The sequence below is a fragment of the Leptodactylus fuscus genome, chromosome 1, assembly GCF_031893055.1.
Source record: "Leptodactylus fuscus isolate aLepFus1 chromosome 1, aLepFus1.hap2, whole genome shotgun sequence".
In the NCBI taxonomy this organism is placed as follows: Eukaryota; Metazoa; Chordata; class Amphibia; order Anura; family Leptodactylidae; genus Leptodactylus; species Leptodactylus fuscus.
In genome coordinates, this window is record NC_134265.1 from 145,172,482 (window position 1) to 145,199,546 (window position 27,065).

General features: G+C 40.5%; 1 protein-coding gene across 2 annotated transcripts in view; it reads left to right on the forward strand.

Annotated features, from left to right (window-relative positions):
• The window catches only part of KIF27 (kinesin family member 27), a 52,271-nt gene that overhangs the window by 14,893 nt on the left and 10,313 nt on the right, over nt 1-27,065 (forward strand). For both annotated transcript variants that reach the window (XM_075277922.1, XM_075277930.1), the window contains exons 3-11: nt 1,173-1,373; nt 4,833-5,794; nt 9,337-9,480; nt 10,453-10,650; nt 14,723-14,913; nt 17,213-17,313; nt 17,395-17,550; nt 21,757-21,962; nt 23,988-24,185. In XM_075277922.1, the coding sequence (XP_075134023.1) occupies nt 1,173-1,373; nt 4,833-5,794; nt 9,337-9,480; nt 10,453-10,650; nt 14,723-14,913; nt 17,213-17,313; nt 17,395-17,550; nt 21,757-21,962; nt 23,988-24,185 (2,357 nt within the window). The remainder of the gene's footprint in view (nt 1-1,172; nt 1,374-4,832; nt 5,795-9,336; nt 9,481-10,452; nt 10,651-14,722; nt 14,914-17,212; nt 17,314-17,394; nt 17,551-21,756; nt 21,963-23,987; nt 24,186-27,065) is intronic.

The window sequence follows — 27,065 nt, forward strand, 5'->3', positions numbered from 1 at the left end:
GTCTGATCACTAATGCAATGCAATGCATTAGTGATCAGACCTTTGCAATTGCATTGCATTGCAAAAAAATCGTCATTTCTTTTGCAGGCTGCATAGAGCAGCCTGCAAAAGAAAAGCACTGCCGACAGGCCGGGGAGCCTTTACAACGTGACGTCGGCCCTGGAGCATGCTCCAGGTGCCGACGATCACCGGCGCCAGAAGGGTTAATTCCCACGGTCCTGCCGGGTGTTTAACTATGCCGGCCACCCGGGAATCGGGCGGCCGCCATAGCCGCCTGGTGTCTGCTGTTGTCAGCAGACATCCAGCGCTAATGCCTCCGGTCGGTGCCCACACACGCTCCCATAGAAATGAATGGAAGAGCCCGGCACGCCGATTAACCCCCCCCTCTTGCCGGCTACTTCCATTCATTTCTATTCACTACGTCTTACTTTCGGGGGAGCGCCTTATATTAGGCAAGGCAGCAAAATGTCTGCCATGCCTTACTTTCGGGGTATGTCCTATTTTCGGGGAAACACGGTATATGTTTTGGTGCCATTATAGCTTATGGAACAATGATTCTCTAATAGGTTGACTTGCGGATAACCTATTTTAGTTACCATTCCGCATTGAAAAGTGTCTGTTGTTTCAGATTTTAGTTTCTGTAAATGAATAGTTCAGGTGACCATAATAAACTACAATATGTCTCACCAGAGCAGGTTAGCAGGCAGGAATGACACTGATATGAGAAGATGGGGCATTTTTCTCTGATAAGAACCTTTGTGATATGCAGTATCTAATAGTCACCCAAACTATTTATTTGAGAATTTAAGGCTATGGCTACACAGCAATGTGTAGTTTTTCGCATATGACAATAAATGTGATCATGTTGCAACCAGCAAATTACATCATAGCATTAATCCAGTCCTGTAGATTTCTGCACAGCCACATGTACTAACATTAGGTGCGATCAGTATTTGTGAAACATTGCAAGGCCATTAATTTCCCTATGTCCCTATCCTAGCTATTACTCAGAATTCTTTGTCAGAAATATTGCGTTACGTGTTATTATACATTACACTGCTGATGTATTTTCACCAGCCTTGAAAATGAAATTGTACAAAATGTATAAACTGTTTAATATTTTTTTTCTGTCACTGACCTTCATAAAGTAAAGAGTTTTGTTGTATTTATAGCCTCTGTTGCTGATGAAGAAAAGGGTATTATACCACGTGCCATACAGGAACTTTTCCAGGCAATCTCTGAAAATCACAACATTGAATTTACTGTCAAAGTTTCGTATATCGAGGTATACAAGGAAGATCTGAGGGACCTCTTGGAACTGGAAACAAATGTAAAAGATATACATATCCGAGAAGATGAAAAGGGAAACACAGGTGCAGATAGTGTTATGGATTATAAATGCATTATTTTATGAATTACAAGTAAATTATTTTACAATGCTCCTGTAGGTTACAAAATCATTTCTAAGATGGCCATGGTAGACTAAAAATATTTAGTAATCTTAACTAATAGGTAGGCAGTGTAAGCTTATAGAGCAGACAGTCTAAAGATGTGCCAGATTGATCAAAGTGGTTCATGCTGTATCATAAATTTGATTCTGCCCCATTTTATTTAACTTTACACCACCTACTTGTACTAAAATTTTGTAGCACAGTTTTGGTGCACATTAGCACATCTTAATCCACACCTTTTTTTTCCAAAGTATATTGCACCCCTTTGTGCTAAGCCACAACCTTTTGTCAAGCAAGTCACAAAAAAAAAAAAAAAAGTTGAACAATGTTGCAAAGCAGGTACGCCATCACAATTTTACAATCCATTGGCGTAGTAAAACTCTGCCATTGTGTTTTGAGATGATAATTAAAAAAAAAAAAAAGGGAAAGAAACAGATAAAGCAAATCCTTACATACATTTATTGAAAAAAATAAAATAAACGCATGATATTTGTATTAAAGGGATCCGATCATTAAAACACAATTTTTTTCTGGTTGACACGTAGAAATAGCCTTAAGAAAGGCTATTCTTCTCCCACCCTTAGATGTCTTTTCTGCACCGCCGTTCCGTAGAAATCCCGGTTTTCATCGGTATGCAAATGAGTTCTTTTGCATCACTGCGGGTGGACCCCAGCGCTCAAACAACACTGGGGGTGTCCCCAATGCTGCGAGAGAACTCTCCAGCGATGCCTCCATCTTCTTCAGGAACGTCCTCTTCACGCGTCTTCTTCCGGCGCAGGTCAAACTTGTAGGGCTCGGGCAGAGCCGACTGCGCATGCCCACAGGCCACAAGAAAATGGCCGCTTACTTACTGTGTATGCAGCCATTTTTCTTGTGGCTGCGGGCATGCGCAGTCGGCTGTGCCCGAGGCCTACAAGTTTGACCAATTGTGCCGGAAGAAGACGCGTGAAGAGGACGTTCCTGAAGAAGATGGAGGCGGCGCTGGGGAGTTCTCTCGCAGCTTTGGGGACGCCCCCAGTGCTGCGAGAGAACTTGTTTGCATACTGACGAAAACCGTGATTTCTACGGAACAGCGTCACTGACAAGACATCTAAAGGTAGGTAAAGGATCCCTTTAAAGTGAAAGGATAAGTTTATTGGGGAAAAATGTACAATTAAAAAGAAGCTGTAGTACGCTGGCCCACTTCAAACCTAGATACAAGATGAGATATGGTTGGTTATGTAGGCATGATCTGTATGATATCCTGCAGTACATTTGCACACAGATATTGCAGCTGAACCTGTAGATATTGCATACTCATTGGTCACCAAAGCTGGTGTCCGAGCGTTCCTGAGAAACTCTTGCTGTGTATGCACAAGCATTATCCTGCTGAAAAGGCCACTTAGAAGCCCTAAGATGGGAGGCAACAGATGAGGGGGTACACAAAAAAAACCCAAGAATTTCTTTCTGTAGGCAAGTGGGTTGACAGTGCTGTCCTCTCCCACTAGATATGCTTACTAGACACTCTCCTTGTTCAGTTGGCCAAGTAGTGTTCATGAATAACCACCGCAGTGGACAGAGCGATTGTTTGTTTGTTTTTTTGTGTTTTTTTTTTTTAAAGTCCTCTCCCAATACTCTTGGCTATTTTGTGATGACAAACTTCAAGGAGCAATGCGCCAACATCAAATTCTGTTTCCTGTTAGAGAAAACAGCGTCAGAAACGGTTCAGGGGATGAATCCTGGTGTTACAGCTATGACTCTGAAACAAAGCAGACCAGCCAGTGGAAGACTGAAAAAGCACGACAAGTGAAATTAAATTTGAAGTCCACGTTAGTTTGTTTTTTTTTACATCAAAGCAGTCGTTGATGTTGAATTTGTTTCTCAATATTACTATCTGCTATCTCTCCCTAAGGAGTGACAATATCCCCCGAACCCTGGCTAAGCCTCTCACCTCTACCAGGTTATAGTCCTCTCTACATCGGGCTGAAGAGATCCAACCAGATCGAAACAGCCGTCCTCGATTGAGAGACTATAACCTGGTAATAATCCCAGCGTCATTGCAAAACAAAGGCCTCTTGGAAGGTCGGGCATGAGGCTAAAGGGAGCAGCCATTATTGGGTTATTTCACTGGAATCCTGTCATAAGACAGGCTTGCTCATTCCAGTGAGCGCCTCTATTGGTTCCAATACTGAGGCAGCAACTGTCTTCCTAATTACATCATGGAAGGCAGATTTGCATATTCTTCCCATAGTTATCTGCAAGTATTGAAGCAATTTCTTGAGGCATTGAGAAAAAAGGACCTGAGTTGTGGCAGTCAGGGGATTGACTTCTTCATCATGACAAATCACCTCCCCACACAGCGTTGAAAATCACACGATTTTTGATGGCATGACACGGTTTCTCACCCCATTTACTCGCCCGACCTGGTTCCCTGCAACTTCTTATTATTCCCAAGAATGAAGAAAAACCTTGAGGTTAAACATTTTCAGGACTTAGAAGAGGATAGGGTAAAATAACTGGAGACACTTAAGTGCATTAGTTCAGAAGTATATAAGAAATGTTTTGAACATTGGAAAACCATTGGGACAAGTGCATATCATCTAATGGACAGTATTTTGAAGGGGATTGATGTTTTCAAAATGACTAAAAAAAAAAAGATGTAATTCTCATCATTTTTTTTTTGGGGGGGGGGGGAACCCCCTCTTATGTGGTTGCAGCAGTGCTGTGGAGTTGGTAGGCCAAAACTCAGACTCATCCCTTTTTTTTTTTTTTTTTTTTTTTTTTTTTTTAATATAGTCCAATTCTTAATGAGATTCTTAATTCATTAAAAAAGCTAATGATTAAATTCCCATGAAACTAAATAGGCATCAAACTAGGAATCTGATTATACGATAGGAAAAATTGTATAAAATATTTTGAAGCAGGAGTCAGTACCTTTTTTTCTGACTCCACCCAAAATTGGACCCATCTCCAACTTCATAGCCTTGGGTTGCAGGATGTGCTGCACATATTGCTAAGCTGTAAGTGTAATGACAAAATATTTCTCCTAGGGTCTCTTCAAATTTCTATATATGTTGCAACACTGGTGTTTACCGCCATTATATACATAAAAATGAGGGGTTAGTGCAGGAAGGGAGAGAATAAGCTAGAAATCTCTCCAGACTATTGCTGCCTATGGTTGAGACTGCTGTAAAGCAGATCTTTAAATTCTGTTAATGGAGTTGAGAAAAGGCTCAGACAAGATGCTGGCCTCTATAATCATATTTACAAAAAAAAAAATATTAAAAAAATCTACAATCAGAGAATTAAAGCATTTCCTTTTAAAGAAAGTTGTGAAATTATTCTGTAAGCTTTTTTTATTTCTTTGTAAGTGATGCAATTATTTTGTGTTGGTCTCTCCAGTTATTATTGGTGCCAAGGAATGTCAAGTTGAAAGTGCAGATGAAGTCATGAGTCTTCTAGAAGCTGGCAGTGCGGTTCGCCACACTAGCACTACTCAAATGAATGAGCGCTCCAGCCGCTCTCATGCAATCTTCACCATTAGTATATGCCAACAAAGGGATGCCAATAATGGCAATACAGAAAATGGATCCAAGAAATCAGTCCAGATGATCTGTTCAAAATTTCACTTTGTAGACTTAGCAGGCTCAGAAAGAGTGACCAAAACTGGGAACACCGGAGAGAGATTTAAAGAGTCCATTCAAATTAACAGTGGTCTGCTTGCTCTGGGGAACGTAATAAGCGCACTTGCTGATCCAAAGAGAAAAAATGCACATGTCCCATACAGGGATGCTAAGATCACTCGTATTCTTAAAGATTCTTTGGGAGGAAATGCCAAAACCGTTATGATTACATGCATTAGTCCTTCTACTTCTGACTTTGATGAATCTTTGAATTCTCTTAAGTACTCCAACCGAGCCAGGAATATAAGAAACAAGCCAATTGTAAATTATAACCCTGACTGGGACAGAATTGATGAAATGGAGCTGGAAATAAAGGCACTGCGAGAAGCTTTGCAAAACCAGCAGAGCAGTAGGGTGAGTCGGACAAGCCAGGTGTCTCAAGACTGGAGCCAAGAAAAGAGTAAAATCAGGGCTTTAGAAGAACAACTTGCACAATATCAGTTGGAATGTTTCAACCATCGACATTGTACAGAAGAAGCTCTAGAGCTGTTACATGAACTAAGGGATGTATCTGGCCTTACAAAACCCCAAAAGAGTAGACTTCAAAGTTGGCTTGTTATGGCTGAGGAATTAAGGAGTGACATGACTGTGATGTCTGGAACTGACGGTTCAGCTACCAGTAGAGAGGAGCCACATCACATTACTATACTACAGCTCAAAAGGGAACTGAAGAAATGCCAGGTATGTGCATCATCTTTAGAATAATTTATTGTCACCGATACATGCATCCACATTGTTGTCACATGTCATCAAAGAGTCATTGGTCTCTTTCTGTTCATAATACAGTTAGTAAAATTGTACATGGACTTTCATCCTTATGTGATGTATACTTACTTTACATGAATTCTAGGTCTCTGGATTCAGGTAAAAGATTTATTTGCTATGTGACACAGTATTACTTGATGTCTTCTATCAGGTCTTCAAAAGCTTCATTAAGCCCCTTTTAGTGATTTCTGTTTGTGAAACATGACAACCGATATGGTTAACCATTACAATTCTTGAAAGGGTTTCTGGAGTCTCCCATAACACAAAATCAGTTTGAGTATTGGTATGGCAGGATATGTCTCTGCTAGGTAACATAGAAACATAGAAGATTGATGACAGAAAAAGACCACATCTAGTTTGCCCTATTACCATTTTATGTCAGGATAGACATATATTCCAAGCATGCTGAAATTTAGTTAGGCTACCTTATCACTACTGCTGCTAATGTCCATTGCTGTCAAGACAGGGACACAAAATATGCAGCAAAATGGTTTAGAAAAAACAGGAAAATAAATAAACCTTGACTTCCGGCACAAAAAGAGCAAAACAAAATACAGCCTTAACTTCAGGCAAAAACAAAATAAAAAACCTGCTCGTCTGAGCGACTAACTAAAGAGAACTGATAACCTAACTATACGTGTGGTGTACTTCCAGCCTTACAAACAAAACAATCACAATATTGTCTCACTGGACTCAGGGTTACAGGACAGAACCATACACCTCCTTTCACCTCATGGAACAGCCCTGCAATGCAGGAGCTGCAGCCTTTTTCTGGCCCAGTAATGAACCTGGGATCTATTCCTGAGCTGAGGCCTACTCCAGATCTGCCCTGGACCGCACATATGTTAGGAACCTGGGGCTGATATACAGTATCTGGACTCCAGCACTCTGCCTGTCACCTTCTCACTATATATTATCTATCTATCTATCTATCTATCTATCGATCTCAAAGAAGTAGTTCTTTGAGTTGAATGAAACTTTATATGTGTGCATGTAATAGTGATATGTGTGATATGTATGTAATAGTGATAAGTGATTACAGTGCTAGAGCAAAGAATGCCGTTATGGGAGAAAACTGTATGACTGAAAGGAGGTTTTAGTACCCTTTTATGCTACCATTGGCCTGGTTCCTTTGCCCCTGTGGCACAATTGCCAATTGATATTGCAGCCGGGCCTATAGCTCATCACACCAACACCTGGAGGCAGTGTGTTGCTCCAAAACAAAGGCAGGATTGAAGTTCACACAAAAACACATCCTTTCTCGAACGTGACCATCCTTTAACACCAGATACTACCTGAATTTGTTGCTAAAGGTGGTTATAATCTATAGCAGTACAGATTTCCTGTTTGTCACCTTCATTTGCAGTTTGGTTGTCTGTCAATGGAGGAATGCTTTTTTGTTTAAAGGGGCACTATCATTGGGAAAAGTCATTTTTAGCTAAGCACATGCTTGCACAGTCTTTAGAAAGGCTATTTTACACATACCTTTTGTATGTAAATTGCCTCAGTAGTATTTGAATAAGTCTGTTTTTATTCATATGCTAATTAGCTTTCTCCGCGAACCCAGAAGGGTCCGTAATCACAGTCCGCTATTCTCTATGTGTATGAGAGCAGGGAGATGAGTCATCAGCACGGTAGCCTCTCTGCTCTCATACACATTGAGCAGACGGTGCTCACAGATGCTTCCGGTGCACAGAGAAGGCTAATTAGCAAGTGAATAGAAACAGACTTATTCAAAGACTACAATTTACATACAGGCAATTTACATACAAAAGGTAGGTGTGGAATAGCCTTTCTAAAGGCTATGCAAGTATGTGCTTAGTTAAAAACGAGTTTTCTCAATGATAGAGACCCTTGAACCAATTTTCTGAGGCATTGAGAAAAAAAAAGTACCTGAGTTGTGGCAGTCAGGGGATTGGCTTTTTCATCATGACAAATCGCCTGCCCACACAGCGTTGAAAATCACACAATTTTTGGTGACATGACACGGTTTCTCACCCCATTTATTCAATTTACATACAAAATGTAGTAGTAAAATAGCCTTTCTAGAGGCTATGCAAGTACGTGCTTAGCTAAAAATGACTTCTTTTTTTTTTTTTTTGTTAAATATGTTGGTATTGATTTGTGCTCAGAAGACCAGAGAGAAGGGCTACAGATCAAGCCATTAGTAATGCTTGAGCTATGTGCTCACCAGTGTACTATCTGCCTGCATACACAGACGCCAGGTTACCTCTGCTCCACACTGTGCACATTCTCCTGCTGCTGATGGAGTGCCCTTTCTCTCTGCAACTTGAAGGCCTAATGTGGACACTTACGGAACCTTCAAAGACTATTTCAGGCATTCCTCTCCAATTTATTTCTGCTCAGTCTGCAGCATGGCACCAGAGCAATCTAGGATTTTAGCATGGTAGTTCCTGTGAGGGTGTCTTAATACTATGTTCCTGTCGGATTTGCCATTTATTGATCTTGGCCTGTTTTCTGACCTTGTTACTGAGTCTTACCTGTACTGCTGACCTCTTGTGTACGACCTCTACCTGGGACCGGTTGTGAACCTCTGCCCCTTATTCTGATCTTTTGCCTTGTTTTCAACTTGCTGCTTGCCCTACAGATCATAGTCCAGTACTTGACCACCGTTGTGCCAGACCGTATGGTGCGTTTCACCGATGTCTTTCTGGCCGTTGTGCAGCTGCCATCTACGGTGTGATTACTGCAAGAAGTAGCAACTTGTTAGTCATCCCCTTATGGTTGTTAAAGGGTGTATACTAGGGAGGTTACTTAAACATTCTTGTAAGTGGGCCCAAAGTCAAATCAGTTAGGTGGCACAGTGGGTCCACAACCCTCTGTCTGTTACTGCATCAGAGTGTTTGATGGATTTCACGCTAAAGTAGACTGGGCAGCCTGTAAGGTATGAGAACACATGTACGATTCACAAACAGGATCCGGCACCACTGCGATGTTTCTTTAAAACTTAACTTTTATTGCTTCAGGATTAAAAAGACCATACATCGGGAATCTTTCGGATAGCTTTTAAGCTACGACTAAGAGGATCATTTATCCTCAAAACGCGTCATCTGGACATTCCTGATATGTTTTGTACATGATTTTATTCTAAGAAGATTCCCGATGTATGGTCTTTTTAATCCTGAAGCAATAAAAGCTAAGTTTTAAAGAAACATCGTGGTGGTGCCGGATCCTGTTTGTGTATCGTTTATATTTGCTCGAACCGAAAGAGTCCTTTTCCCAAGCATCCGTGATTGTTTTTTTCTACTGCATTACTCCTCTACACCAACGGATATGTAAGTGGGCTGTGATTCCCCCCCCCCCCTTTTACCTATTTTTATACACTTGAGAACATATGTAGGCATTTACATGTCAGTACATGTATTGATTTTCCTTGCGATGTAAGAATAATGGGGTTAGGTATGGCCGACTTATTGTATAAACACTCTTTATTCAAGGATACTCTTGCAGCAGATGAAGAGGTATTTGCCAGAAAGGAGATGGAGCTAAAAGAGCTACAAGAGAACATTCAGTCTTGGCAACAAGAAAATCAGCATTACCAGAAGTCTTTACATGAGGCTGAACACAGCAAGAATCTGCAGGTACAGAATGTGCACTTTCTTTCACATATTTTCTTAATAGCTGAGATGCTCTAATGGTTTGTATTGAAACCAGTGGCGTAACTACTGGGGTAGCAGGGGCAGCAGCTGCCACAGGGCCTGGGACATTAGGGGCCCGGCGACAGCCGCTACCGCTGTAATTTTTTTTTTTCTTAATAGGCCGTTACTGGCTGGAGTTACTCCAGCCGGTAACAGGACCTATTTACTTACCAATCCTGGCAGTGGCTGAGATCGGTATGTGACACCGCGGGCCCCATAAACATCATTATTATACTCGGGAAGGGGGCCTTTTCAGACCCCCCGAATATAGTGATCGGAGGTCCAGGGGAGGTAAAGTAACATAAAAAAACATGTTACTTACCTTTCTACACTCCGGGCAGGTTCGGGCCTACTTCTGGACGCTCCGTGACGTCACGTGACCTGGTCATGTGACATCCCGGATGTCATTGAAGAAGGCCAACACCGTCGAGGACTGCAGGGGAGCCGGTAACAGGTAAGTAACTGTGTTTTTTTATGTTTGTATCCCCTCTCGGTCTCCAATTATTATACTCTGGGGTCTGAAAAGACCCCAGAGTATAATAATTGTTCATGGGTGTCCACAGTGGGGCATACTAGTGTGTGCAGGGGCCACTATGGGACATAATACTGTGTGTAGGGGCCACTATGGGTTATAATACTGTGTGCAGAGGCCACTATGGGGCATAATAGTGTGTACAGGGGCCACTAAGGGGAATAATGGAGAGCGCAGGAATGTGGGGGGGAAGGGGGTCCCCATATCAAAAGTTTGCTACGGGGCCCCGCTGTTCCTAGTTACGCCACTGATTGAAACAATATAAATTTGTTTCCTGTTATATCCAGCCATATTAAATTTCTGTATTATTCACCATAATGCTTCTTTAAGATTCACTTACAGTAATCTATAACCAGTATATAAATTAACACTTATTTCTTTAGACAGAGAAACTTGTGGAACAGCAAATTCTTATTGATGAGCTGAAGTACAAAGTTGAAGAATTTTTACATAAGCAGTCATCGCAGGATCCAGTAAAGGAGCAGGAACTAGTATCTAAGAGACCTTACAGTGTTCCATTAAGTCACCAGTCAGTGTCTTCAAGCTTGAGACAGTCCAGAAACCAATCAGAACCAAGAAAGGTATAGAAGAACGGTTACAAATACGAATGTACAGTCATGTTCTTTCTACTCCTTTGTAGTAATAATAATAATGCACTCAATTGAGTCCTTACTGGAGTCACTAATATGTTAAATCTAACCTTTATTAAACCTTTTAAAATAATTAATTACAGACTGGACAATCCCCTAACTAATCTTGAATACTCTAAAGTTAGAAAGATGAAAAACAAAAGAACTGGTGATCAGGGGGACCACGGACCAATATGCCCTTAGCATAGAATTATACCTTCCTTTGTTGCTAATAGATTCCTCAAGGAATAATACCTCAAAATCACCAGGTCATTGGATCTAAAATGTTAATATCTGCTCTGTAGCTCCACTGGTTCACCGCAGGTGTCTGACAAGGGGTTACTCCCAATATGTCCTATGCAGTTCTGAACCCTGTCAATCCGCCCATGTCAGCGTTTCATACCCGACTAGGTCTCCCCCAGGCAGTATTACACCTATGTCTGCAACCTGCAACAATAATAAATCCCTCAATGCGTTTCTCTACTAATAGGTAATCAGGATGTATGTCTTATAAAGCAACGTTCTATTAAATAAAAATAAATAAATACATTTTATTTATATAGCGCTAACATATTCCGCAGCGCTGTACAATTTGTAGGGTTCAAATACAGACAGAAAGATACATTACAAAGAAAGTCATTTCACACAATGGGACTGAGGGCCCTGCTCGCAAGAGCTTACAATCTATGAGGTAGAGGGGGTGACACAAGAGGTAGCAGGGGTGACATTGCTTATGCAGACGTCAGACACTTTTGTAATAGAGGTTACTGTCATTACACAAACTTAAAACTTTATGAGCCATCACTAGTGGATGGAGCTTGGACCTATAAAATTAGCCTGAGATGGCATCATATCATGTGGGGAAATGTGGGAGCGGGGACAGAGGAGGGTTAAATTTTGGGGATTCTAATTATAGTACGGAAGGGTTTACGTTAGAAATTGTGATAGGCCTGTCTGAAAAGATGTATCTTTAGTTTGCGTTTGAAACTGTAGAAATTGGGAGTTAATCTGATTGTCCGGGGTAGAGCATTCCAGAGGAGTGGTGCAGCTCGGGAGAAGTCTTGTATACGAGCGTGGGAGGTTCTGATAATAGAGGATGTAAGTGTTAGGTCATTGAGTGAACGGAGAGCACGGGTTGGGCAGTAGACAGAGATGAGGGAGGAAATGTAGGAAGGTGCGGCATTATGGAGAGCCTTGTGGATGAGAGTGATAACTTTATATTTTATTCTATAATGACTAGGCAGCCAATATAGCGACTGGCACAGACCAGAGGCATCGTTGTAGGGTCTAGACTGATAGATGAGCCTGGCCGCTGCATTCAGAATAGATTGTAGAGGGGAGAGTTTAGTGAGGGGAAGACCGATTAGTAAGGAGTTACAGTAGTCAAGGCGAGAATGAATCAGAGAGACAATAAGTGTCTTTAGTGTATCTCTGGTAAGGAAAGGGCGTATTCTGGAGATGTTTTTGAGGTGGAGGTGACATGAAGGTGCGAGTGATTCAATATGAGGGGTGAAGGAAAGGTCTGCGTCAAACATGACCCCGAGGCAGCGGGCATGCTGCCTAGGAGTTATAGTTAGGCCTGAGACTACAATGGATATATCATGGACAGATCTGTTAGATGGTGGAAACAGTAGTAGTTCAGTCTTAGAGAGATTTATTTTCAGATAGAGCGAGGACATGATATGAGAGACAGCAAAAAGACAGTCACTGGTGTTCTGTATGAGTGCAGGGGTGATGTCACGGGAAGATGTGTATAATTGGGTGTCATCAGCATAAAGATGGTACCTGAAGCCAAATCTGGCGATGGTGTGCCCAATGGGGGCTGTGTAGAGAGAAAAGAGCAGGGGGCCTAGGACCGAGCCCTGAGGAACCCCAACAGCAAGGGAAAGAGTTGAGGAAACAGAGCCCGCAAATGATACACTGAAAGTGCGGTCTGAGAGATAAGAGGAGAACCAGGAGAGCGCAGTGTCCTTGAGGCCAACTGAGCGGAGCATAGTGAGGAGGAGTTGATGGTCAGCGGTGTCAAAAGCTGCAGAGAGGTCCAGAAGAATAAGAAGAGAGAAGTCACCATTGGATTTAGCCATTAGGAGATCATTGGAGACTTTTGTGAGAGCCGTTTCAGTAGAGTGCAGAGCGCGGAAACCAGATTGTAAGGGGTCAAGCAGAGAGTTGGCAGAGAGATAGCGGATTAAACGAGAATAGACCAAGCGTTCCAAGAGTTTAGAGATGAAGGGGAGGTTAGAGACGGGTCGATAGTTAGCAGCACAGGATGAGTCCAGGGAGGGTTTTTTCAATAGCGGGGTTATAACAGCATGCTTGAAGGGGGATGGAAAGATTCCAGAAGAGAGAGAGATGTTAAATATTTTAGTAAGGTAAGTCGTGACAGCAGGCGACAGAGATTGGAGAAGGTGTGAGGGGAAGGGGTCACTGCTGCAAGTTGTAGGGCGAGATGAAGAAAGTAGCTAGGAGACTTCCTTTTCTGTAATAGGTTCAAAAGATGAGAATGGACAGTCTGAAGTGCGGTTGGTGAGGGGATCAGTACTATCGTAGGTGATGGAATCAATGCCACCTGGGGCTTGGGCAGTAATTTCCTGACGGATCTTATCAATTTTATCATGGAAATAAGTGGCCAGGTTATCAGCACTAAGGTCTGTGAATGGCGTCTGCACCTTGAGTGTGAGTAAAGAGTGAAAAGTTTCAAAAAGCCATTTAGGGTTGCTGGAGAGAGAAGAGATGAGGGCGGTGAAATAGTCTTGTTTGGCGAGGTAAAGGGCAGAGCTATATGATTTAAGCATAAATTTGAAGTGGAGGAAATCTGCAGTTGAACGTGATTTTCTCCAGAGACATTCGTCACACCTAGAGCAGCGCTGAAGAAATTGTGTCTGTGGTGTATGCCAGGGTTGCTGCCTCCTATGTGGGACTTTACGAGTGGAGGGGGGAGCCACCTCATCCAATGCATTTTTAAGGGTTTCATTATAGTGACTGGTGGCCAGATTGGGACAGGAGATTGAGGAGATGGGGGACAGAGAGAATTGTAGAGTATCTGAGAAGTGCTGGGTGTCGATAGCACGCAAAGTACAGTATTAATGCAGGATGTGCGGTTAAAACTGCAGTTTGCGGGACCATGAAGGTTGGCCCCGCTACTATAGGATACTATAATAATGCAGATCAAATAATAATAATGTGCACAGTAAAAGTATATTATATTACACAGTATTGGGGAAAAAAAACTAATTTACATGCTGCAAAGGAGAGAACTAACTTGCAGTAAACTTAATGTTATCTTTGTGCTATCTCAGTATTCAGTCCCACACATACAACTCCATGGATCAGGGGGCAGAGCAGAATTCTTCTGCTGGCTGGTTAATTGAGTTATTGCCTCATTCTGTGTATTACCAACTTTTTATCTGCAACTTAGCAGTGCTTAAAAAAGAAAGGAACAGCAGCAATTATTTGAGTGTCTTCTCTCCCCCCCTCCTCTCTGCATAGACTAATATGGAGAAAGTAACTGCCTGAAAAGTACAGAAAAAAATAATTTCTTTAATAAAATGTTACAAAATTTCTTATTTTCACCTGTACTTTTAATTTAAGAAAAGTTATTTATAACCAGAGATACACTTTAAAGAGAGACAGTGTTTTTGATGTGCTGATCTGGAGTTGTTCCAACTATTTAGAGCTCAGTGTGAACTAAAATGGATTAGGATGAATTTTACACCTTTTTAAGGCTCCGTATTTAGCTGGTATTTTATAATGAAAACTTTATTGTATATCTTCCTTCATTGGCTGATCACCTTGGTAGTTTGATTTTTATTGGATTTGTTTCTTATGAGATTCTATTTCACCTAACCCATAAAGGATTATCAGCAACACACAGACATTTCTAGAGAGCTCTGTTGCAATGCTAACAATTTATTTAAGAAATTATAAAAACTTAATTGTAATATTTGTAGACCATAATTCACACTATAATGTAATTCTGTATGGTACAATATGGTAAGATTGGTTACCTTTTCTCCAATCTTAGGTCTGGACCAGTCCTCCTTCATATTCCTTGGAACGAGTGGTTGCAGGGTTTCGAACACGTAGCCGGATGCTTTTAAATTTAATAGAAGAACAAGATGAAGTTTCGCATGAAAAGTTTTCAGACCCCAGTGACGAGGAACTTGAGAAACAAGATAAGACAATTAAAAATATTCTTCCTAAGTCTCCATTTAGGTAATGAGCTTACCTTCTCTAATGATAATACATGTGAATGAACATGAGAACAGTTCTGGATCATCTTTTCTTAGAACTCTACACTGTTCTTCTCTTATTTCTCCTAGAAAATTGTGCGTGAGTTAACAATTTGCTGTCACCCATTGCAGTGTGCTATATATATATTTCAGAGGTGAGGGTGGCAGTGTTACTATGGTGACCAATGAAAAATACTTGCCATTTCTAAATGCCTATATATTTCTATACACATTTTACTATATTTTTATAGTGCTGTACAGAAATGTTAGATTTGTGCAAAAATACTGCAAAAATAGAAGTTTTAATATTTGGTATGACCACCCTTTGTCTTCAAAACAGCATCAATACTTTTAGGTACACTTACACACAATTTTTTAAGGAATTCAACAGGTAGGTTGTTTTCAAATATCTTTAGAAGATTTGTGTTTAGTTCTCCATCTATCTCCGTGTCTGTGGTCACACCAGATATTGATTTGATTTAGACTTCTCTTTTGTTCATTCAGTTAATTTTGTTGAGAAAAATAAACTATTAAAGGGGTTGCAGTTACTTTGTTAACACGTTTTGGATTCTTTCTGTGAAATCCTGCATTTTTTTTCACTCTTCCCCTTCTGTATTGAGAGCTGTTTCTGCCTCACTGAATTTTACTGTATATGGAGTAGGGGTGTGTGGAAAAAGGCAGAGAAAATGAGGGTAGGGTCAATTCAAGCAGCTAAATCATGGACATTATACAATGTACAAACTTGCTTTTGGTGTCCTATAAAAGAAGAAGAAATATAGCTGGTTGATAACATACAGTAGTGTCCGGATCAGGATATTTATAACATATATATATATATATATATATATATATATATATATATATATATATATATATATATATATATTATGCAGCGTAATATAAAAAATCATAATACCAATATCTCTGGAAATAATATAGATAGCAACAGTTTGATTGTGTCCTATGAAAGAAGAGAATCTCCTTGTTCATATGACACTAAAAGTCTGTACATTTTAGAATTTCAGAGCTATAACTGTTTGAAGTGACCCTACCCTCATTTTCTCTACATTTTACAGAGTCCCGTACTCCAAGCCTGTACTCCATACACAGTAATATTTATTTAGCGTCAGGAACAGCTCTCAATACAGAAGCAAGGGGAAGAACAAATAGATGCAGGGTTTTACAGAAAGGAGACAACATTTGTTAACACAGTATATTACAAAATGTATTAATGACACAAATAATGACATAAAATCAAAAGTTGTCTAAAATGTTTAGTTATACTTTAAATAAACTGAGTTGGCCAAACCTCCAACTACTCTATTTTTTTCACCGACCAACTCCGACTCCTTTTACGACTGTGACTCCTTCATAAATGGCTGACAGCCATAGCCAGTCAGAAGTAGTAAAAATCCTCAAATTCTTAAAAAGCTAGTGATTAACTTCCTATAAAATTAGTTTGCCAGATTGGATTCAGGAAGGAATTTTTTCCCCATACATGGGGCAATTGACATAAGCCTCATAGGGGTTTTTTTTGCCTTCCTCTGGATCAACACTTTGGGGTTATAGGTTGAACTTGATGGACTGGTGTCTTCATCCATCCTCATCTACTATGTAACTATGTATGTAGATAAGTAATAAACTATGCATCTAATTTGTTACACAATATAATTAATCATTTTATTTTGAAACTGGAGTTAGAGATTGTAACTTCTTGTTTTTTTTCTGACTCCACAGCCCTGACATAAATGCCAAAACTGCAGGAAAGCAGCATCTCATTTTTGCATGCAAATTAAATTGGGTATTACATGAGAATATAATTTTTCAAATAAACCATACCCCCAATCAATAATTATAATTACCTAAAGCTAAGTAAAGTGATAAGTAGGGCCATTGTATTATTACTCCTGAATTATGCAACTCCTACGTAATGTGCTGTTCAACAACATTGCATTACAGAGCTCCATAACTGTGGTTTTGATAAACAGCAGGAGTTCCAAGTAAAATTTCAATAACATGAGTGCAAAAATATCCACCTAAGGGCGGGTTTACACCTGCACCCGTGCCCACTTTAGGCAATCCGTCTTCTGCCCTGAGAAACTGGACCAGAGACGGAAACCCGGCAGTCAGTTTTCAAACCCATTCACTTGAATTCCTGTGGTCCAGTCTTCAATAGTCTCATTCCTTTTTAAGATCAATCACCCGCCAGACAATACAATCACAAAATATATATTAATATAATGTTTGATAAATTTGACTATTTTGTTTACTGACTTTTCTAGACGTTCCATCAACCGAACATGGACACGTCGGCATGTACCAGAAGCTGAAGCATTAAATAACAGCACAAAACAGTCATCCGCCAACAGAGAGGATATGTCTGGTAATGTCATATTGATTTTATATTGTGATAAATATTTCTATGGATAATGTGTTCCACTACTTACTAATGCTTACGTTCCAGAAACTGCCGTGGAATCGGTTAAAGAAAGCCAAAGTCTTAATCTAAAGAAACTAAAAACCACAGAACTTCGACTTGCTGAGGCAAGACAGAAGATGAGGGAATTGACTATAAATATCAAAATGAAAGAAGAGCTTATTAATGAACTAGCAAAGACAAGTAAGTATCATGGTCCTACATAGCAAATCAAATAAAAGAAAAATATACACCCATCTGCCATAACATTAAATGGAGTCTATCAGCAGTAAGTTATGAATCTATTCACAGTACCTTGTAGTGGTGTTTCTACAGTTTCCAAACATGCCCCTGTTATTCAGCTTTAGAGTCCCATTTTAATGTAAATCTATGTTTTATTAACATGCAAATGAGGGAAACATGCTTTGGGGGTGTGCCTTAGTTTGCCTGGGTCTTGGTCTTCAAAGCCAAATAAGACGCGTATTTAGAAATTATTTCATCAACTTTACAAAGTACTGGAATTAGATTTATAACCAATTTACTGCTGACACACTCTTTAAAACCAGTGACCGGTGCAGTGAATAACATTCATTATCTTGTGACTTGCATCTGTCTGGGGTTGACACTTATTAGGAATGCAAAAGGGAGCTGAGGAAGCACAGTCAGAGAACCAGTGAGTCAGGGGCGTCCAATGCTCATTAATGCCTGGAAGTAATAAAGGGTAGTCCATCTGGTCTGATCCCGTTGAACTGTAGGCCAGATTGCTGAGAGAGTTCATTCCAGCAATGATGGAAATGAAAAGCACCGATAATGGTCCATGAGTATTATAAGTGAAGCAACGAAAGAAGGTGATCTAGTGTGATGAATCATGTTTTCATATACATCATAAGGATAGGTGCGTGTGTGTCTAGTCCTTCTGCTCTGGTGTCTTCTTGGAGTGAAATTCCTCGCCGGCTATGATGTCCCAATTCCCTTCTGCTGAAGCCCGCTGCCTATTTAAAGAGGACTTTTCATGTCCTTGGGGCACATGCGGTTTTATACCACTAGAGAGCTGACAGTGCGCTGAATTCAGCACACCGTTGGTTTTTCCGTTATGTGCCCCGGGTGAAGAGCTATCGGTGCATTTACTGTGAATTCAGTGCACTGTCTGCTTTCTAGCAGTATATAAAACCGTATGTGCTCCGAGGACATGAAAGACCCTCTTTAACAAATAAAATTTTTGCCTGGACAACCCCTTTAACGTACAAACTACCCTGCATCCTTATAGGGTTTAAGAATCTCAGTTACAGAGACATCACAGTTATTGTCAATATGCAATTAAAGGGGTTCTCCCATGTCAGCCTTTCAGCCAGGCTGTATGTAGTGTCTGCTTCACACTTCCTGTATTTCTCTCCCTCCCCCTCCCTCCTGCTGAACGGGACAAACAACACTTCTGCAGATTCTTGTACAGAACAGACTCCGTGTTAGGGGCCACACGGTGGCTCAGTGGTTAGCACTGCAGTCTTGCAGCGCTGGAGTCCTGGTGTTCAAATCCCACCAAGGGCAAAAAACCGTCTGCAAGGAGTTTGTATGTTCTCCCCGTGTTTGCATGGATTTCCATCCCATATTCCAAAAACACATACTGATAGAGAAAAAATGTACATTGTGAGGTCTATGTGGGGCTCACAATCTACATACAAAAAAAAATAAAAAAAAATCCCAGGCTCTGTGTTATGTGTATGTTTACTAAGAGAGATAACAGTCTTGGCTTTATCAGCAAAGTGCAATTAGCTGAACGATTGTTGTGACGTCACTTGTCCTATCACCCAGGTCCTTGGTTATAGCAACGGGGTGTAAACAATGGGAGGAATAAGATCACATAACGGGAAAAGAAAGCATAATTTCTAAAGCAATATATTTAGAAAAAGGCTTCAATTTACATAAGCTACCAGTATAGATAGGATCCTTGAGACGGGACAATCCCTTTAACTCTTTGAAACAAGATCGCTGCCATTGCTCCAAAGAAATAAGCCTCCTGCTGCTCTGTGCCACCATCCACCCCTCCCTTCCACTCTGATTGACAGAGCCAGGCAATGTTTACCTAATCTCACCTGGCCCTCAGTTCTGTCGCACTCACCGCTGCTCATATTCTCAGCGCATACACAATGCAAGTGTCTGGGCTGAGTCACAATATAGAAAGATCAACTCCTTGCATGAACAGTAAAGTCTTATCCTGTGCCAGCTGTTGAGAACAAGGTTTATTATGAATGTCCAAAGCCTTTAAAGCTTTTTCTTTCACATAAATAGCTTAAGCTTTACAAGCATTTGAGTTGAAGTACTTGACACTCTCGAGTGATTCTATTCTTCATAAGAACCTTTTGAGCTCTTGCATTTCTAATAATGTAATTGTAGATGCTCCTTACTGATAAATGAAGAGGTGTCTCTTCCATCCAGATGGTCACCTGAATACTTTACACATCAAAGGCATTCAAGATGCCCTCATTGGTGTTCTGTTTCCTTCGATGATTCTAATGATCATTTGAACAAGTGGTATTTTAGTTCTTGGGTCAAGCACTTGATCTAGTACACAGCATAAAATGTCTGCACATGTCTCAGTAACCACTTTAGTTCTTCTTCGGACTTTTTGCTTGGCTATATAGTCTTAGTTTTATAACAATCACACACTTGTGGTAGTGATCGATCACTTCTTTATTTGTTGAATGTCTGTTTCTCCTCATTGCACCATAAACTTATACCTTTGTGTCAGCTGAGCATGGAGAAGCATCTCTCACATGTATCTCATGTAGCAACTACAGATCGGTCATGTTGATATCCAACATGCTAGATGCATCTTCATACACAGGTGACTGTTGACTAGAGATGAGCGAGTGGTGTTCGATCAAGTAGGTGTTCGATCGAATACTACGGTATTCGAGATACTCGTACGTGGTCGAACACTACTAGCTGTTCGAAGTTTAAGGTTCGATGCAGAACCAGCGTTGATTGGCAGAATGCTATACATTCTGCCAATCAACGCTGGTTATTCTCTTACCTTTAGAAGTCTTCTCCGTGCAGCGTCCCCGCGGCGTCTTCCGGCTGGAATTCACTCTGCCTAGGCATCCGGCCTAGGCAGAGCCGACTGCACATGCGCGGGCATGCCCTCGCATGCGCAGTTGGCTCTGCTCAGGCGTCGGGCCGGGCAGAGCCGACCACGCATGCGCAGTCGGCTCTGCCTAGGCCCCGATGCCTAGGCAGAGTGAATTCCAGCCGGAAGACGCCGCTGGGGCGCTGCGCCGGGAGAAGACTTCAAGGAGAATCCAGCCCGACTGTCACTCGTGGACTTGGTAAGTATAATTTTATCGAATTTTGCCTACACCTGAAACGAGCATTTCCCCCCATAGACTATAATGAGGTTTGAAATCCAGTCGAACAGTGTGCGGCTGTTCGAATCGGATTTCGAACCTCAGACATTTTAGTGTTCGCTCATCTCTACTGTTGACCAGTCTTGCAAAATTCTGCCTTTTTTTTGGTAGTGTGGAGAAGGTAGTTCGGCAGCACAATGGTGCGGACCCAATGAGTCAGAGACAGGGACATGATGTCTGGTGCAAACAAGTTTATTTGGAAAACAGAAAAAATAAACAAACTTTCATGTCAGTCACAGATTAAACAAAATAAAATACAGCCTTAACTTCAGGCAAAACGTCAAACAAAACCCTGCTCGTCCGAACTCTAACTAAACAGTAAAAACTAACTATACATGTGGCTTACTACCAACCACACAAACAAAACAAAGTAGCACAGTATAGTCTCACCAGACTATAAAATTATAAAATAATTTAGCAAAGATAAACTAGTGGGCACATTTAGTAAAACATATCCCACTGTGAACAATAGGATGCTAACATATTACATTCATATGATATATCCCAGCATTTGGCCCGTCAGAAGTGCTGAGAGCTCACAATACACCCACAAACCAGGCTGCAATAAATGACGTGTGAGACCTGGTGGCTAGTCAGAAGTGTTCAGAGGGCTTACTTCGCATTTTCTGAAGCATTGATTCCCAAAATTGTTACCATTGACTACCATATGGAGATTTATAAGTATGTTACATACCAGGAATTATGTAGTTTGTTTATTCATTTGAAATTGTAATATTGTACAGTACAACCATTGGGAGGACGTCCATTTATGGGTGACAAAGGTCAACAAAATCAGATCAGTGGGGTTCTGACACCATGCAGCCAAATCTGCACAGTGTATGGAGCCAGACAGACAGCTCCTTTGTTACACTGTGTAGTGACCATGCTGCACTATTGAAGCTTAGCAACCATTCACTAGCTCACACTGTGCAGACTCCAGTAATCTTGAATAGGCCAGCATTATTATCTAAGTCATTGACAACCTCTTTAACTGTAACTTGGATTGTAGGCAGTGAAACTCAGTCTGTGAACAAGCAATTATCCCTAAAGATCACAAAGCTGGAACAGGAAGCCGAGGAGGCAAAAACTGAACTGGCTGAAGCTCAGAAACAGTTACAAGAGCTGGAAAACAAGGAGCTGAGGGACCATGCACAGAAAGCCAAATTACAGAAAGATTTCCGGAAGAAAATGGAGGCTGTGAAATTAAAAATGCAGGTGTGATATCATTATAATAAATCATAAAAATGTCTTATTCTAGAAATGTTATCAGTTATGTTTGCCCGTTTGGCCGTCTGTGGCAAGATTATACATAGTATCATAGTATTAATGGGATGCTTTAAAAACCCTGCAAACATGGCAACTTTTTTTTAAGCTTCAGACTCCCATGTTCCTGACGTGCTTATGGGAATAGAAAAATATAGCAAAAAACAGAAACACGCTTTCTGTCTCATATATATACATACACACATACACACTATGTGATAAAAAGTATCCGGACACCTGGCTGAAAATGACTTACAAGTTCGTGGCGCCCTCCATCGGTAATGCTGGAATTCAATATGGTGTTGGCCCACCCTTAGCCTTGATGACAGCTTCCACTCTCGCAGGCATACGTTCAATCAGGTGCTGGAAGGTTTCTTGGGGAATGGCAGCCCATTCTTCGCGGAGTGCTGCACTGAGGAGAGGTATCGATGTAGGTCGGTGAGGCCTGGCATGAAGTCGGCGTTCCAAAACATCCTAAAGGTGTTTTATAGGATTGAAGTCAGGACTCTGTGCAGGCCAGTCCATTACAGAGATGTTATTGTCGTGTAACCACTCCGCCACAGGCAGTATGTACAGGTGCTCGATTGTGTTGAAAGATGCAATCGCCATCCCCGAATTGCTCTTCAATAGTGGGAAGCAAGAAGGTGTTTAAAACATCAATGTAGGCCTGTGCTGTGATAGTGCCACGCAAAACAACAAGGGGTGCAAGCCCCCTCCATGAATAACACGACCACACCATAACACCACCGCCTCCGAATTTTACTGTTGGCATTACACATGTTGACAGATGACGTTCACTGGGCATTCGCCATGCCCACACCCTGCCATCGGATCGCCACATTGTGTACCGTGATTCGTCACTCCACACAACGTTTTTCCATTGTTCAATCATCCAATGTTTACGCTCCTTACACCAAGTGAGGTATTGTTTGGCATTGACCTGTACGATGTGTGGCATCCAATCACCTGACCACGTTCGAAGTCCGTGAGTTCCGCGGAGCGCCCCATTCTGCTCTCTCACGATGTCTAATGTCTACTGAGGTCGCTGAATTGGAGTACCTGGCAGTAGGTGGCAGCACATTGCACCTAATATGAAAGACGTATGTTTTTGGGGGTGTCTGGATACTTTTGATCACATAGTGTATATGTTTGTGTTTGTATATGATATATGTATACTGTATATCACAATATAAAACTGCTACTTTCAAATCCATATTTGTTATGGTTTTTAAAGTCCAACAGTTTTGTTTCACACCACTACCAATATGCCATTGGCTGAACCCAAGTGTGACTGTTTCTTATTATTTCTCTATGGATTAATTACCTTGAATTCTGTGAATTCCTTAGAATTCTTGGTACCTCTCAAAATTATTGGCTCCAATTATATACTTACTTTAGAACATACTATTTACTAGACTTTCTAATGTAAATGTTAGAATTTTTTGAAAAATGTATGCCAAAAATCATGCCTTACACCTAGACAAATTCTGTACCTTGTCTGACAAGGAGTGGGGCCTAGTGTGAAAAGCATTAGGTGAAACGTGCTGTAGGTGGTGTGCACTACACTATGTGAGATGCACCATATTTATCATCCTGCATCAGCCACTGTGATAAATCTGGTGCATTTTAAGATTATAATATAAATTTGCACTTTTAAGGGTGCATTTACACTAAGTATACTCTGAATGATTCTGAACGTTAAAACACGTTCAGAATCAGCTCGTACAAAGCAGATCCCATTCATTTCAATGGGAGCCGGCATACGTGCGCTCCCCATAGAAATGAATGGGCTGCTTTTTTCCCTATTTGGTTTCAATGTGATACGCTCCTGAGCGTATACTTAGTGTGAATGCACCCTAAGACCGCATTAGTAATTCTGCTCACATAGTTTTTATATTTTGGTTCAGTTTGCTAGAGAATTTTGGTGCACCATGATTAGCGAATATTCACCAACGTTTTTGATTTGTTTGTAACCAGGTTCTACATAAAAAGCAGCAGGATACGAAGAAGCTTGTAAATATATCTGCTCAGAATGAGAAGTACGCCTCTGATCTTGAACAAAACATACAAAACATGCGACAGCAACAGGCACAGTTTCAGAAAAAGCTAAAAGAGGAAAGTGAGCTCAAGAAGAAGCTGGAGTTAGCCGTGCAAAAGGACCAGCAACAAATAAAGGTAAGTGAAAAGTATTTTTATATTTCATCATTGCTGATAATAACTTTAAATAATATTATTACTGTTATTACTGAAGTGTATCACTGTGAATTCACGGGGACATTCAGATGTAGTATGTAACATACTGACAGTGCAGCCTTTACTTATAGTAATAACATGTGCAATGCAAACTATTCTTTAATTTGCATAGAGAGTTAGTTGTATTGCAGTCTATGGAGCATCCAATCAAAAGCTTGCAGTTTCCAGCCACCTAAGGGGGCTAATAAAACAGTTAAAAAGAAAAAAATGTAAAAAGTGTTTAAAAATGTAAAAGAAAAATATTACCACCCCCTTTTCCTAGATTTCAAATAAAAATAAATAAACATAAATAAAAAATTATATATTCTCACATCTGAAAATGCCTGGTCTACAAACATATAAAAATATTTTTTTTCTTACAGTGAATACCATAGCAGGAAAACAAAAATCAAAAGAGTGAAACAACCATATTTTGCGCCTACCATGAAAATGTTTAAAAAGATATCAAAATATCAGAAATTCCCCAAATAGTATAAATAAAATCTGGCACCGCAAAAAAAGACCCCTTACGCAGCCCCTATACAGTCCTATGAAAAAGTTTGGGCACCCCTATTAATTTTAATCATTTTTAGTTCTAAATATTTTGGTGTTTGCAGCAGCCATTTCAGTTTGATATATCTAATAACTGATGGACACAGTAATATTTCAGGATTGAAATGAGGTTTATTGTACTAACAGAAAATGTGCAATATGCATTAAACCAAAATTTGACCGGTGCAAAAGTATGGGCACCTCAACAGAAAAGTGACATTAATATTTAGTAGATCCTCCTTTTGCAGAGATAACAGCCTCTAGTCGCTTCCTGTAGCTTTTAATCAGTTCCTGGATCCTGGATGAAGGTATTTTGGACCATTTCTTTCTACAAAACAATTCAAGTTCAGTTAAGTTAGATGGTCGCCGAACATGGACAGCCCGCTCTCAAATGATCTGAAAACAAAGATTGTTCAACATAGTTGTTCAGGGGAAGGATACAAAACGTTGTCTCAGAGATTTAACCTGTCAGTTTCAACTGTGAGGAACATAGTAAGGAAATGGAAGACCACAGGGACAGTTCTTGTTAAGCCCAGAAGTGGCAGGCCAAGAAAAATATCAGAAAGGCAGAGAAGAAGAATGGTGAGAACAGTCAAGGACAATCCACAGACCACCTCCAAAGAGCTGCAGCATCATCTTGCTGCAGATGGTGTCATTGTGCATCGGTAACAATACAGCACACTTTGCACAAGGAGAAGCTGTATGGGAGATTGATGAGAAAGAAGCTGTTTCTGCAAGCACGCCACAAACAGAGCCCCCTTAGGTATGTAAAAGCACATTTGGACAAGCCTGTGGACTGTTGAAACAAAGACTGAGTTGTTTGGTCATACAAAAAGGCGTTATGCATGGCGTCCAAAAAAAAACAGCATGCCAAGAAAAACACTTGCTACCCACTGTAAAATTTGGTGGAAGTTCCATCATGCTTTGGGGCTGTGTGGCCAATGCCGGCACCGGGAATCTTGTTAAAGTTGAGGGCCGCATGGATTCCACTCAGTATCAGCAGATTCTTGAGAATAATGTTCAAGAATCAGTGACGAAGTTGAAGTTACGCCGGGGATAGATATTTCAGCAAGACAATGATCCAAAACACCGCTCCAAATCGACTCAGGCATTCATGCAGAGGAACAAATACAATGTTCTGGAATGGCCATCCCAGTCCCCAGACCTGAATATCATTGAACATCTGTGGGATGATTTGAAGCGGGCTGTCCATGCTCGGCGACCATCAAACTTAACTGAACTTGAATTGTTTTGTAAAGAGGAATGGTCCAAAATCCCTTCATCCAGGATCCAGGAACTGATTAAAAGCTACAGGAAGCGACTAGAGGCTGTTATCTTTGCAAAAGGAGGATCTACTAAATATTAATGTCACTTTTCTGTTGAGGTGCCCATACTTTTGCATCGGTCAAATTTTGGTTTAATGCATATTGCACATTTTCTGTTAGTACAATAAACCTCATTTCAATCCTGAAATATTACTGTGTCCATCAGTTATTAGATATATCAAACTGAAATGGCTGCTGCAAACACCAAAATATTTAGAACTAAAAATGATTAATAGGGGTGCCCAAACTTTTTCATAGGACTGTACTCAAATGTAAAAAAGTTATGGGTGTCAGAATATTGAGATTCTTAAGAAAAAAATTTTGCAAAGTTTTGGATTTCTTTAAAAGGTTAAAAACGTAAGAAAAACTATATGACTTTAGAATCTCTGGTATCCTACCAACCCATAGAATACAGCTGACATGTCATTTTGGCTGCAAAGTGAACACCATAAAAACGAAGCCAGTAAGAGGTCTCACAAATTCAGTTTTTCTCCCAATTCCACCCCGTTCTTCCTTCTTTTTTTTTTCTACTTCCCCGGTTTCCTAGTACATCATATGGAATATTAAATGGTATCATTACAAAGTACAATTTGTCCTGCACATATGGGTCTGTGAATGAAAAAATAAAAAAAGTTATAGAAAGGGGAAGGGGTTAAATTACATCAGCTATAGCCATCATTCCCAACCTGTAACAATTGATATAATGAAATTACTTTATTTTATCAGATTCTAGCTGCGCTGTCAATTTAAAGACCCATCAACTCTCATGACAATGTCTCTCATGAATAATTGTATTTTCTGTAATATAATGATACTAGAACATTTTTAATTATAACTCTGCATTGTGCTATTCTACTGTTATTCCTCCTGGAAATATATTCCTATATTCCTACACTCTAACATTATCCAGTCATTGCTGACTGTGCCAGACTATGTATACAACCTT